Here is a 14,698-nt window from a genome sequence, read left to right as displayed (position 1 = left end):
TTGTATACAGGATTAAGCTGGAGCCTTTCAGAAATAGATGTTGTGCCTAGTACCTACCCATGGGTATTTAAGGCCGTGACTTGGATTACAAAAGTCTCCTTGTGTTAGTACTGGTGAATATATTCCTTCTTTGAATGCCTGGATATGAAATAGATCACAATGTTCCCATTTTCAGCTGTGGTTTTCATGAAAAAGTAGAATTTTTTTAACCTCTCCTAACTGTTTAACTCTTGATGGGTAACATGAGGAGAGTGAAACTGTCCAGGAAATTGTATGTGTTGTGTGATGAAAATGAGAGTCCTGGGTCCTTTCTTGTATTTGCACCATTTCCATCTAAAAACACATTAGGAGGAATTGTACTGAATGGGAGGTTGGGTGCCCCTACGACTTCTCAGTGATACTAGGTTTAAATTGAGTCTGAAGAGATGCAAAGTCTAAAAAAAAAATAATCTTTGTTTCTTTTTTCCCCTTCTTCCCCTTTTCTCTTTGAACAGGAATTTTTGCTTATCTGAACTACAGAGTGCCTCGTACTCGGAAGGAAATATATGAAACCCTGATAAAAGGATTACAGAGACTGGAATACAGAGGATATGACTCTGCAGGTATGCAAACCAAGTCAACACATTAATTTTAGCAACCAATAACTCATTACGTGACTTTTTTTTGGTACTTTCAGCATCTGGCATGCTGGCTTTTTCTTCCTTTATTCCACAGCTTAACAGATCAGAAGTCATTACCTTGATTCTTGGAGTTCTTTGGCTTTCCTCAGAACTTTAAAGTGGGTGTTTAGCTCTGTAATTACATTGCTGAGGTTTAGTACACATAAGAACAATAAACAGGGTGTGAGGAAGATCTCCGTACAGGATCATGTAGTTTGTGCCTCAGCCTTTCTTGTGCAAGTCCCAGGGAAAGGATGGGGAAGATTAAAGTGGTCATTAAATTTGAGCTGGCTCATATGACCGGGTGAAATATTTCAGTCTGTCCTCAAGCTAAATTTGAGATGGCTCCTGTATGTTTTAATCTATGCAGTGAATATAGACTTCATGTAGTTTCATTCGATCATGCACAGGTCTAGGGACAAACTTCAGGTATCTCCCTTTGAAGGATGATTTGCAAATAATCTTTTCAGTAGTATGTGCTTGTCTGTATTTTCTCAGCCTTTTCTTCAAGTGGTGTATGTCATGCTTTAAATAACACTTGTGATTGTGTCCTATACTCCAGGAGTGGCAATTGATGGCAATAATAACGAAGACAAAGAAAGGTTCATCAAGCTAGTGAAGAAAAGAGGAAAAGTAAAGGCCCTGGAAGAAGAGTTGTACAGTAAGTATCTTAAAAATTACTCCTTTACTTTGGCCTCCCAGTCAGATATCATCTGCATCTCAGCAGATAGACCATAAAATTGCAGTTACGATTTTGTATCAGCAATAACTGCATTGTGAAATCCAATAGAGGTTAATCTGTTTGTGCCCCTTAAATCTGCACTTTCTAAACAAGCTGATCTTTAGATCTAACACTGTGAAATGATCAGTCTCCTCTCTCCTCTTTTAGTTGCTGCTTTGTTCAAAACCTGAGCTCCTTTGGTGCTTTACTCATGTGATCTCTGTGCTGGATAGCTGAACTGCCGAAACATGCACTCTGACAGAATTTATGACCATTTAAGCAGCCACTGTCATCACAATCTGCTTTATGCAGTGCTTCCATCTGTGAAGAACTGGGGTTGTGTTTTAATAGGTTTACATTATAATTTGTAGTAATGGGGTCTGTTAGCTTAGCTGTTAGTATTGGCTGAAAATGCTCAAGTCTTGGCAAACAAAGTTTTAATCACAGTAGCTTGAACTATCTGAAGTGCAATGTGAGGAAAGCAAATGGTTTCAAAGAAAGCCAAAAGATAACCTTTAGATTTTTGCCTGTAGGAATTCTGTTTGTTTACATCGCTTGTGTGTGTGTGTGTGTGTGCGAGAGAGAGAGAGAGATGCAACATTAAATGTTCAGAAAACTGAATTTCTCGTATATAGAACAAGATGACCTGGATTCAAAAATGGATTTTGAAACACATTTTGGAATTGCTCATACTCGCTGGGCAACCCATGGAGCACCAAGTCCAGTAAACAGTCACCCTCAGAGATCAGACAAAGGGAATGGTAGGTAAACTCTTCAGCACTCAAACTGTATTCATCTGAAGTGATTCAATCCATACAGTACACACATTTTCTGTTTTTACTAGTGTTACAGTATCTATTAGGTATACTAGGGCTAAGCTGTTGCCATTCTGTCTAGCTTAGACACTTTCACAGGAAAAGAGCTTCTTCTGAGGCTAAAGTAACACTGTAAAAGATTAATGAGATCTGTTCTCTGAAAATTGCTACTTGAAGTACAACATTCTTGTTTGGAAAGGTAAAACTGAAAATGTAAATGTGTCAAGATTGCCCGGTCTGGAAAAGGGAGATTTTGTATCATTTTTCACTTGAGATGGTTAGTTCTGTTCTATTGGGTGTAGTTCAGAGCTGTCAATAATTTGGAACAGCCTTTGTAAGCCTTCAGAATTTGTAAGCTTCTGCTTTCTATTGTCCATGTTGTGAAAAACAGTAGATCTGAAAGCTATAGCGGGTAGTTTCCAGTGTACTTGTAAGGGTTTTTTCCCCACCTAATTTTGTGTTCTGAGTCAAATATCTTAATTTTTCCCTGCTGATGAATATATATTTTTCCTTTTAGAATTCGTTGTTATCCATAATGGAATCATCACAAATTATAAGGACCTGAGAAAATTTCTGGTGAGTCTGTGTTAACTTGTTTCTAAAATCAGAAAGTTAACTGCTCTACCAACTACCATCAGATCTTTCAGGACTTTGGTGGAATCTGAATTCAAGTTTCTTGGTATCATCTATAATATAGTAGTGTAAAGGAGTCTGTCTAATAAAGATACTCAGTAGCTAGTGAAGTGCAATATGTTCTTGTGATGCTAAATGCAAAGTATTTATGACTCGAGTAGCAATTTGTGCCTGGATTCTTTGAGGGGGTGTGTGGAGTAGGCTCCCTCCTGTCTCCTGTTGCTTTGCAGATGCTAAGCAACTCTTATCACAAGGTTTATTAGAGTATTTCCCAAAGAGTAGCTATGACAGGATAAGTTCCTACATTTTGTCTACAGCGATTTACATCCCCTAGTCCAGTGTCATCCTCCAGGCAGTCTCTCTGTCTGACTCTGCAGTTTCTGGTGGGAGGCAACTAAGAGGCTCTTCAGTGTTTCTTGCCTGAGGATGGACACACTTTTTACTCTTCTATATGATACTTCAGGAGAGCAAAGGCTATGAATTCGAATCTGAAACGGATACAGAAACAATCCCCAAATTGATCAAATACTTGTATGACAACAGAGAGAGTGACGACATCAGTTTTTCAGCCTTGGTAGAACGAGTTATTCAACAGTTGGTAAGTGGGAAGTTACTTTTTTCCTGTATGTACTACAGTATAAGCTACTTGTGGGGTTCCTCAGTATTCTGCATTGAAGCTTTTAGATCCTCTGCAGGAGTTCTTAGAAAGTGCTGCAAATAACACTTTTGGTCTCTATAAACAATGCTTAATAGACCAAGAAATGAGATTAAAAGTTTGAAGACTTCAAAGGCTTTTCACTGTTAAATCTTTAAATTGCAGTAGCAGCAGGTTTTGTCAGGGTGTTTTGTTGTCTTTTTTTTTTTTTTTTTTTTTTAGGTAAGAGGTTATCACAGTTTTTTAATGAAACAGTTTAAGTAGAAACAATTAATAGGAGCCTCTGGGGTTTGAAAACTCTCATAAAGGGCAGTGTGTTCTGAAAGGCTATTCTGATCCTGTTAAAACACTGCTGTGATTCAAGTTTGGCTAATGCCTTGGCTCCCATATTTGGAAATAGATCTAACAAGCTGTACTAGTTTCCAAACTGTGAAGTGGGAATCTACTGTTACTCCGTATGTGAATGCTTAAAAACTCTGATAGATGCATTGCAGACTTGGAGAAAGCTGGCTTTGTTTCCTCTCTCAGTTTCCAGGCAGATGTTTTCCCTCCCCTTCCTGCAGTTTCTTACACTCTTTTCACCTCCCCTGTCTCCTCTTTAAAGCAGCTCTGTAGGATTCCTTAGAGCAGGGCTGGATTGCACATGAAGTAGAGGTCTGTGTGTGTCCAGAGGGAACAGTGGTGCAGCCACAGAGCTGAGGGCAAGGGTGGCTTCACCTGACCACAGAGCGAGGGCAGAGCAGCCTGACTGGAGTCCCTGCAGGAGGAGTGAATGTCACCATCTCTCTTCTCTTGCAAGACTGGGAGGCTTTTGCTCCTGCTTTTGGACTGCTCCTCCAGTTTGCCAACTGTCTTAATACTGTAGAGTTATTTCTAGCTTTTGTTCTTGCATTGTGGGGTTTTTTTTGGTGTTTCATTTCTGAAATGGGAATTTGCTGCTTAAACTAGAAGTAGCAACTCCAAATGTTTAACTGGAAATACATGATAATGCACTGCATGCACTTTCTTGTGAAAAATCTTTTGCTAAAATCTCTAGCAGTCTTCATGTTGATCCTGATCATCATCCATGACATTTTCATAACCCTTGCATTGGAAGTTACTGGTTTTATTTATAAAGACAGGCTAAGTGCTCACTTCCCGATCTTTCAGCCGTTGCTCTGTTAAAGTGCACGTTAGCTTGTTCTGCTCCGTGACCAATTCCTTTAAAGGTGCATTCTGCCCTCCAGGAAGAGATTCTTGATAGCAGTAAAGAGCTTTCCTTCCAAGCCTCTTCAGGGACAGGGACCCCAGTTAATGAGATGCAGCTAATTGAGATAAGTTGTTTAGGATGTCTTTTTTTTTTTTTTTAATCTTTTGTTTTCTTGTTTTCCAGGAAGGTGCTTTTGCTTTGGTTTTCAAGAGCATCCATTACCCAGGTGAAGCTGTTGCTACCAGGTTTGTAAAAGTCCATTTTATATATAATTCATGCTTTAGGTTAAACAGATGCTAACATCTCTTAAAGATACTAGAATATTGATGTTTAAAGTGCTTAATTAACCAAAACTCGGTGAGTCAATAAAGAAACGCAGTGTATCTTCTGTTTCTAAACTTGTATTAAGAGTGTGCTAACATTTTTCCTATACCAAGAAGGGGAGGGAAAGGATATGGTTCAATTTTAGTTCACATTGAGTAAAGACTGAGACAAGTATATTCAGGTTGGCTAAAAGGCCATCATAGGACTAGTTTATACAAATAGTGTTCTACAGCTGTCATAGCATTTAGGATTTTTTTCTGTGTAAGTTCTCCTTTTATTTATGACTTGGAAAACAACTTTCAGGAAATGTAAGGATATTAAAATAGCAAGTGAAATTGCAGTGGGAATAAAGACTGGTTTATACTACAACCCATTGCTTCTGTGGTCCAAAATAGGACTATATTAAAACTGAAAATGCCATCTGTACCATCAGTCTACCTGGAGATCATCTTCTGAAATGGACTATTCTATCTGTGGTTCAGGTTTGTGTTTTTAGGGGATTAAGAGGAGCTAATCTTGTAAATTGAGGTGTTGGGGGAGGGTGAATTGTTCTTTTATTCCTGTGGGGTGTTTTTTTTTTTTTTTGAAATAAGGTCTTCAGTGTGGCATGTGACCCATATTATTAAAAAATGATGCAGTAGTGAGTGAAGGTTGCCATTTCTGAATTTGAAAGGCTAAAGGACGTAACACTTTCAATAGCAAAGAGCATTGGAGTTTATTGCTGCCTCACTTCAGAGGCAAAGTAAGCTTTGTTTCAAATTTGTGCCTCTACTAAGCTGTTTAGTGATTACTAGAGGGAAAACAACTGGTTCATACACATTTTCCTCTACCTGGATATACTTCATTAATCACCAAGGCAAATGGTACTTATTTACATAGTAATATTTGGTGATCTTACAGAAGCAAGCCAAGTTTATTTAACTCCTGCCATGTAATGGCTTTAGGCTCATGGCTGAGGAGGCTCCTCCTATTTAGGAAGCTAGATGGGGTATTGTCTTTCAGCTTCACAGATGTCCTTTGATGTCTTTGCACATTTCTCTTTATAACCTTGCATGTTTTTCCTTTTGTAGGAGAGGGAGTCCTTTGCTCATTGGGGTTAGGAGCAAGTACAAGCTCTCCACTGAACAGATTCCTGTTTTATATAGAACATGTAAGTTGATAAATCTAACTGCATTATTTTGAAGAACTAAAATTATTGCTACTTTATGATTAGAAATTAAATTAATTGGTCTTTGTGCTATAAAACTACCAGTTGATGCCCCAAAGAGCTTCTTAGCTGAGGATATTATGTTTTTATACTAGTGAGTGTGTAGTTCATGTAAAAGTGCCATCCCCCCAAAATACTCATGTGGCTGTGATATCCTGAACCTATATAGTCTGTCATCTAACTTGAGCAAATCTGGTTTTGCATTTCAAGTGTCTCATTTCTTTAATAGGCAACATTGAAAATGTGAAGAACATGTGCAAATCCCGACTGAAAAGACTGGACAGCTCTACCTGCCTTCATGCTGTTGGGGATAAGGCAGTAGAATTCTTCTTTGCTTCAGATGCAAGGTAGTAAAAGGACTTGAACTTTTTTGAAAACACTGTTTTTTGTTTAGAAGTGGAGAGAGATCTGGAAATCCTATGCTGCCTTGCTGCTGTACAACTGGTTTTTGGTAGAATAGCTTCTAATCCAGGTAACTTCATAAAGTTCTCAGATGTGGGAACTTGAAAAATGTGAAGACTTGTTATCAGCATTTGAACTGCAATAGCTACCAGTTGCTGATCTCTATGTGAAACACATCCAGTGTAGGCAAGTGAGTTGGGTACAAATAGACACTATCAGCTGAGTATTTGGGCAGACCACAGGTTAGCCTGGGTTGTGATGTTTTTAATTCAGATATCAGATGAGCAAATAGTGGTTTGATTTCAAGCCAGGAACCTGGACATCAGGTACACGTTTATCTCAGAAACAAGATGTGACCTAAGAGGTCCATCAGGGACACTGGGCAGCAAGATCAGATCAGCAGGAGCTCACTGCTGCTGCAGTTCCTGAGCTTTCTGCTCTGGATTGCTGTGAGAGTGCAGGAGGAGCAGCAGATGGAGCCATTGCCTTTAAGATGGCTCTGTCTGTAGTTATGTCCAAAAGGAGGACAGAAGGGAGGCTGGAAATGCTGTTGTGGTGTATTTAATTGCTCTGCTGAGTGCTGCTACCAGCTCTGACGTGTCAGGTTTGTCTCACTTCTGCTTTTTTCTGTAGTGCTATCATTGAGCACACCAACAGAGTAATTTTCCTAGAAGATGATGACATTGCAGCAGTAACTGATGGGAAGCTCTCGATTCACCGTCTGGAACGTTCAGCTAGTGATGATCCTTCCCGGGCCATCCAAACCTTGCAGATGGAATTGCAGCAAATCATGAAGGGTGGGTGGAATTATTTGTAAATGAGCATCGTCAAAGATGGGTACTTAGTCTTTGTGTAGTAGACAAGGCAGAAAACTGTGAGTTTGTTGTGAAAATTACCTGATATTTATTAGGCTGCTTGTATTGGGACTGACAATTCCAAACTTTAAGACCCAGAGAAAATGGGCAGCATGGGACCCTACCCATTCTAGCCTTGGAGAAGTCATAGATAGTTCTATTTATCTCAGTATTTAGTGAAAATATAACTAATGTCAACATGTTGTTGTAGTTGTTGGCAGAGACTGACTGCAGACTAAGAACTGAAGTAAAACACAGACATTTCCTTAAAAAAGAATTTAGTTACCTTGTCAGTGTTGGGAAATGGAACCAACTAAATAGAGTTGGTTCTAAATAGAACAAATCATTACTTTCTTCTCCCCTATTCCTAAGCTTTTGTTTAAGATAACAGGGTCAAATTGCTACCACAGGTCTACTTCTCTTTGTAACTGGAATACACTTCAAATAACAAACCTAAGTATTACCACGTCATGTCTTTTTTTAAACAGGTAACTTCAGTGCCTTTATGCAAAAGGAAATTTTTGAACAACCAGAATCAGTTTTCAATACGATGAGAGGCAGAGTGAATTTTGAGAGCAGCACAGGTAACTCAAGCTGCACTAAACCTGCAGATTTTGAATGTACTGACTAGAAACTAAAATGCACCATTGATATATGAATGTTGTTTATTTGCAGTTCTGCTGGGAGGGCTGAAGGATCATTTGAAGGAAATCAGAAGATGCAGAAGACTGATCATTATTGGCTGCGGGACCAGTTACCATGCTGCAGTAGCTGTATGTTCAGCCTTAGCTGAAATGCACATAAAACTCTTATTGTTGGGGTTGAGGCAACAGCTCTTCATCTGCTTTTTCTTCTATCTCAAACTTTGTCTTTCCTTGAAAGGTCTCACCCTTTTATTTAGTTTTCCTTGGTGCCACATTTTTTATTAATGCTCCAATGCTGTTACCTGCCATGCTAGAAGTTAACTTTTTTCACCTTGTTTTTCAAAGCTCTGGTAAGCTGTAATTAGCATTTTTTTCTAATAACAATCCATTCAGATTCTCTCTGACTCATAAGATGTTGAGATATTAATGGGTGGCAATATTAACAGATATTATTGTGTGCTGCTTCAATACAGACTCGACAAGTACTGGAAGAATTGACTGAATTACCAGTGATGGTGGAACTTGCTAGTGACTTCCTGGATAGAAACACCCCTGTGTTCAGAGATGATGTGTGTTTTTTCATCAGCCAGTCAGGTGAGCTGCCTTTCCTGTTGAGTGAGTGCTGTCAGATTGCTTTCCCTTGCATTTTGCACCGTGTGAGTGTGGCTGCAGTTACTTAGAACACACTTGTGTAGAGTTTTATGCTTTTCAGGAATCATTACTATGCTCTACCAACCTGAAGTCCAGATGTAAATGTTTTCCAGGTGAAACTGCAGATACACTTCTGGCCTTGAGGTATTGTAAAGAACGTCGTGCTCTAACAGTTGGCATCACAAACACAGTGGGAAGCTCAATATCCAGGGAGACTGACTGTGGTGTCCACATCAATGCAGGACCTGAGATAGGTGTGGCAAGCACAAAGGTAATTGCAGTTCAGTGTCTGACTTTCCTACTTCAGCCCTGTGGAATCCAATTAAAATTTTAATTGTAGCACTTCAAACTGAGATCATATTAACTCTCTGCAGACTTAGCTGCTAAATGTTTTATTTTGTCTGCAGGCTTATACCAGCCAGTTTGTGTCTCTGGTAATGTTTGGCCTAATGATGTCTGAAGACAGAATTTCCTTGCAGAAAAGGAGACAGGAAATCATTAGTGGACTAAAATCATTGCCAGGTATATTGATATTTTGAGCTGGAGAAGGCATAGGGGATGTTGTTTAATGGGCAATATAAAATACTACTTGGGATATTTCTTTCTCATTTAAGTTTCGCTCTCTCCCTCCTCCTGAAGGGTAGACAATACAAGAAAAATGGACTATTAGTTTCTGCACTATTTGCCAATTTTACAAATGCCATTCCAAGAAACTTGGCAGGAAGATCAGAATTTTCTTGAGTTGGGTTTTCTAATTACAGTAAGGTAGTTTTGGATGAGAACTACTACTTGATCTTCTAAATTGATGGTTTGAAATTTTTAAAGCCTTTCACTGTAAATCATGATAGATGAAAGGAAACTAATTCAAGGTGACTTTAAAATGGATGTCCACAACTTCCTTTAGAAATTCAAATAGGATACATGAGCACTGCTTAAACCTATAGTTGCTCTAAATTTATTACTGTAAATAAGGCTGGAGAAAATATCCTTTAACTGCAAAGATACTAAGTGAATGGTTGAATTGTACAAAGTGCATTTGTTCTAATACACAATTAGAACATCCTACTATAAGCAAAATACTTTTTCCAGTTAGAAAAAATTTTAATATGCTCTTTTTCTGTGCCTCAATAGAGATGATTAAAGAAGTCTTGTCCTTGGATGAGAAGATACATGATTTGGCTCTTGAACTGTACAAACAAAAATCATTGCTGGTCATGGGTCGTGGATATAATTACGCCACTTGTCTGGAAGGAGCTTTGGTAGGAGCTTCTCTATATTGTTGGATGTTATTTAAAATGAGATTTCGTGGCTTCTGAAACATAGTTAATTTCTAATTCTTCATTACAATGTAATTCTGCTGTAGTAAAGCTATCTGTAACTGGGAGCATTTATTGGAACCACATACATAAGGTGAACTTGGATATAATACCTGTTTCTTGTTTCTTTCACATAATAAATGCAGTGTTTAATGAGTCTATTAAAAAAAACCCAAACAACAAAAACCCAACAAAACCTCAACAACTTAAATTGCTGACTCATTTAAAAATAGCATCAGAAAGACCCAATGTGCTGATGTTGACAGGAGATGCTCATGCAGGGAGCTCATTAATTATGTTTTGAACATTCTGGTGAAGTGGACACGTATCCATCTCCCACAGGAGTTTGCAGTGTTAAAGGTAGACTGCATTAGCCAAGGTTGTGCTGGGTGTTTGTTTCTTAAAGTTCCATGTATTTATCTGCAAATACATGTGCATGGGCAAGCTCTGCTTCTACTTGCAGCCTGGTAGAAATCCCAGCAGACACCTCATGTGTTTTCACTAATAACTGCTCTTTGAAAATACCAACTTCATACTGGGTGTATGTATTTGTGGTAGAGGTACAGCCTTGATGTTTTGCTTCTCGTGCCTGTTGTTTCACATCTGATTTACAAGTAACCTGATGCCGTTTCCTTTTTCTAGAAAATAAAGGAAATCACCTACATGCACTCTGAAGGGATCTTGGCTGGTGAGCTGAAACACGGCCCATTAGCCCTGATAGATAAACAAATGCCTGTTATCATGGTGATAATGAAGGATCCTTGTTTCACCAAGTGCCAGAATGCTCTGCAACAGGTCACTGCTCGGCAGGTATGATGTTTAACTAATAGTGTCACAGGGGAAGAGATTGTGCATGTTGTATTGCTGCTGACTGTGCTTCCAATAAAGGATATACTGCAGATTTTTCTGTATCTGCATTGTAGGTTGTCATTACAAGTTAACGCTAGCAGTGAAAAAGATTGCATGAGTTGTTTGGTTGGTTTTGTTTTTTTCTGTGTGTATGGTTTTTTGGGTTTTGTGGGGTTTTTTGTTTTGTTTTTGATTGCATGAGTTGTTTGGTTGGTTTTGGTTTTTTCTGTGTGTATGGTTTTTTGTGTTTTGTGGGGTTTTTTGTTTTGTTTTGGCTTTTTTTAAGCAAATGGAATAATGTTAAAACTCTACAGGGTGGGAAACATTCAACTCTCACAGAGTAGTGAAAGGAAACAGTCATTGTGTAAGACTGGCACTGCCATTGTTAGCTACCTGAGCATCTTCAAACATACACAGGCAAGCTCTGAACCAATGTTTCAAAGCAGATCTAGCTCTTCACTTAGTACTGCAAAATTTTATTTTCAGGGTCGTCCAATCATTCTGTGTTCTAAGGAAGATACAGAAAGCTCCAAATTTGCCTACAAAACCATTGAGCTGCCTCATACAGTTGACTGCCTTCAAGGAGTCTTGAGTGTTATTCCTCTTCAGTTGCTTTCATTCCACCTGGCTGTTCTCAGAGGATATGATGTAAGTGTTTTCTATATTTAGCACTCCAGTTAGTGCAGTTTTGAACTTCCTCCTACCAGTGTAAAGTGAGAGACCCAGTCATATGGCATATCTAACAAAGAACTACAATAATAGCTAGTCAAGCTTATAGGGACTGGGTGGTAGGACTGACATTTTAGTGCAATTTCTTCAGCTTTATATTTTTTTTAATTGGCATCCTTCTAAAAACATTATAAAGATCATTTGCGTAGTTTGATTAGTTAAGAGTGCAGATGGCAGTTTTTCAGAGAACTTAAAATGTTATGTTGTACTTTAACCTAAAATAGGTCAATGCTTTGTACAGCTTGGTTTGTTGATGTGTAGGTGTGTCAGTTTGATAGTGATGACTGTTTTGGAAGGGTACTCTGTGCAAAACAAATATGGATTTGTTAGGAGAGTTTTGGAAGCAAGGATGAATTCAACAGCAAGTCATTATCTGCAGATCCATAGTCTGTTGTGTGTGTTAACGTGTCTAGAATAAAGCAGGACTTGTTAGGAAGTCTGAGAAAGCACAGTAGGTGAACTGTCAAATGCAGAATGTCAGGATTACTCTCATACTGAAAGTCTGTCTCTTTGTTCTAGGTGGACTTTCCAAGAAATTTGGCCAAATCTGTTACTGTAGAATAACAGCCAAGAACAGCTGATGTTTTTGCCACCAGACCTCTGAGTTATACTTGTAGAAATGTGTTGTTCTGAATTGATAGGTACACGTTTTGTTCTGAAAAGGATGACAGTGCTAACTGGAAAGTGTCAGAAGGATTTATCTTGCAACTTTAACAGCTTTTGATGTGCCTTGTACCCAAGTGCTTTTGCTCACAGCAAATATTTCTCTAAGTCCTGGAATTGCCAAAGAAGATAAAAATTGTTTACACGTTGTATACTGAATGAACTTTTCTACTGTGCAATATATATATGTGTGTACAGCTCTCTTCAGAGTAACTGTGAATTTTTAGCCTACACTACTTAACTAGTTTTAAAGAGATAGTATTTATAACTACAATTGTATAGCTTTCTTTTTTTTAAGTTATTTTTTTAGTACATTGCTTATCTGTAACATTGGTAGTGCTCAGAATGTAAATACTGAGCATGTTGGTACTTGTCTAAAGTTGTTAGGGTTTTTCCTTCTTCAGCCTCAAACTGGAATTTTGTTATCCCTCTTCCTTCCCAGCTTCCCCTCCCCTCTTTACATCTGTTTCATATTTGACCAGGCATTTGCAAAGGTCTTTTGTGGCTGTAAATTCCCAGCTATGTTTTAAATTTCTTCTTCTTTCAACTAATTTGAAAAGCCAGAACAGCATTTTGTTTTGTATGCCACCTCAGCTGTTATTTGCATAACACATACACTGTAACAGAATAAGGGAACTGGATGTCTTTCAAGTGATATTTCTGTTTGAAGAGGGTACAATTAAATTACAATCCAATTAAAAGTTTATATAATTCTTTTTGCTTTGTGGTTTGATTATTTTTGTGTGTGTTTGGTTGGTTTTTATGGTGTTGTTTGTGGGTTTTTTTAACTTCATGACTCCTCATCTTGGGTCTGAACAGAGATACAACACTGCAGGAGCCAAGTAAGAGAGAAACTGCTTTCCCCAGTATTTCCTCTATCCTGATATCAGAGTTCTTTCCTCTGGTCCTTGGGTTAGTCCTTTCTGTGTCACACAGGTCTCCCAGGTACGTATGCCTTACTTGTCCTTAGCCAGCAGCTGTGTTTCAAAATAACATGTCAGGTATGGATAGTTTGCTCCATTTCTCCATCTTTCTGAAGCACAGGAGTACAGGAAAATTGAATTTGGTGACCTGTTCATCTGTGTTTTGCCAGACATGTATTGATACAGCAGCATAATCTCTGCAGGTCCTACTGTTCTTCACACCAGCTATTGATTAAACCTTAGCATTTTACCTTCTTCTGAGGTAGATGAAAGTGGGAAGTCATTTCCTGCAGGAGAAAATAGAAACTGTCTGTATTTTTACATATGCTGTCCATGGTCATAAAGTCGCCTCCTTGGCCATGAAAAAGTTGCCATGAACTTGCACTTAATGTGGTATCTAAACTCCAGATACTGGAATGTATATATAAAAGAAACTCCAACACTCTATACTGGCAAGTAAGAGAATACTCAGTCAATCTTCAAGCTGGGAATAAAGTCCTCTTTTAGTAACATATATATTGACAAAAGAAGACTTTGCTAGTTGTGACTAGCACTAGGGAAGTATCTATAAACCTCAATAAAATAAGGTAGATACGTGAAGTTCTCTGCTCATTTGTGGGTTTTTTTTCAAATGGTCAGAAAGCATAATATTTAGTTTCTCTATTTCTTAACTAGATCCTTGACTTAGTAAAATTTCTTTATGCTGCTCCTCTGCAGGTTTGCTTCTAAATGGAGGTCTTTGAAGGCTTATGTAGGTTAATAGCTTGAAAGTGTGACACCAGCTTGGTGTAATAGAGGCTACTGACTGGAAACTGCTCTAGTACTTTTTATAACCACATAAAAGAACCCAAATCATAACGAAAAGCATAGAGCTAATCTGACCTAGATGCCAGGAATATGTAACTGTATCTAACATGTTTGGTAAGTGGTGCAAAGGCTCCTTTTACTCTCTGTTGAGAATTCGCATCCTCTGCGTAGTAACAAGCAGGAATATCCAAAGATACTGAGGTCATTTAGTTTATATGATCCATGGATTTATTAAAAGAATTACAGGTGTTTTTCTAAAATGTCTGAGAAAACGCAGAAATGAAAGCTCTTATTAGTCCCGGGAGAGGTGGAAAATCGGGTATATTATTAGATAGCACCTGTTTTAAAAACCAAGCAGCCCTAGTGTCGAGGCAGGTGCTGTGGTGAGGGATAGAAAGCTTATGATTCTGGGGTTGAAAATAGCAGGGCTGTCTGGGGAGGGAATAAATCCCTTCCCTTCTGCCTCGAGAGAAGCCACGGGATGACCTGCTGCTGTCGCAGCGTCCTGAGGACCTGGAGGCTCTGCCCTCACCCTCAGCACAGCCGTGAGGGGACCGTGAGGTGTTGTGAGGCCGCGGTGTGCTCTGAGGGGGGGACAGGCTGACAACGCTTGACGGCATTGTGCCGTGCCCCTTTGAGAGCGTTTATACGCGGGAG

General features: G+C 38.8%; 1 protein-coding gene across 1 annotated transcript in view; it reads left to right on the top strand.

Moving 5' to 3' along the window:
• The window catches only part of GFPT2 (glutamine-fructose-6-phosphate transaminase 2), a 13,793-nt gene extending 1,347 nt beyond the window's left edge, over positions 1-12,446 (top strand). The window contains exons 2-19 of the mRNA XM_009077999.1: positions 495-602; positions 1,222-1,320; positions 2,016-2,141; positions 2,713-2,771; positions 3,292-3,426; positions 4,856-4,917; positions 6,067-6,146; positions 6,433-6,550; positions 7,239-7,402; positions 7,948-8,043; positions 8,135-8,232; positions 8,577-8,697; positions 8,868-9,025; positions 9,162-9,276; positions 9,886-10,013; positions 10,713-10,880; positions 11,406-11,567; positions 12,168-12,446. Of these exons, the coding sequence (XP_009076247.1) occupies positions 495-602; positions 1,222-1,320; positions 2,016-2,141; positions 2,713-2,771; positions 3,292-3,426; positions 4,856-4,917; positions 6,067-6,146; positions 6,433-6,550; positions 7,239-7,402; positions 7,948-8,043; positions 8,135-8,232; positions 8,577-8,697; positions 8,868-9,025; positions 9,162-9,276; positions 9,886-10,013; positions 10,713-10,880; positions 11,406-11,567; positions 12,168-12,212 (2,042 nt within the window). The 3' untranslated portion in view covers positions 12,213-12,446. The remainder of the gene's footprint in view (positions 1-494; positions 603-1,221; positions 1,321-2,015; positions 2,142-2,712; positions 2,772-3,291; positions 3,427-4,855; positions 4,918-6,066; positions 6,147-6,432; positions 6,551-7,238; positions 7,403-7,947; positions 8,044-8,134; positions 8,233-8,576; positions 8,698-8,867; positions 9,026-9,161; positions 9,277-9,885; positions 10,014-10,712; positions 10,881-11,405; positions 11,568-12,167) is intronic.
• The last annotated feature ends 2,252 nt before the right edge of the window (positions 12,447-14,698 follow it).

Source organism: Acanthisitta chloris, unplaced genomic scaffold (genome assembly GCF_000695815.1).
Source record: "Acanthisitta chloris isolate BGI_N310 unplaced genomic scaffold, ASM69581v1 scaffold18287, whole genome shotgun sequence".
Taxonomy (NCBI): Eukaryota; Metazoa; Chordata; class Aves; order Passeriformes; family Acanthisittidae; genus Acanthisitta; species Acanthisitta chloris.
The sequence above is the reverse complement of the archived record's forward strand: the minus strand, read 5'-3'. Positions and strand labels throughout refer to the sequence as shown.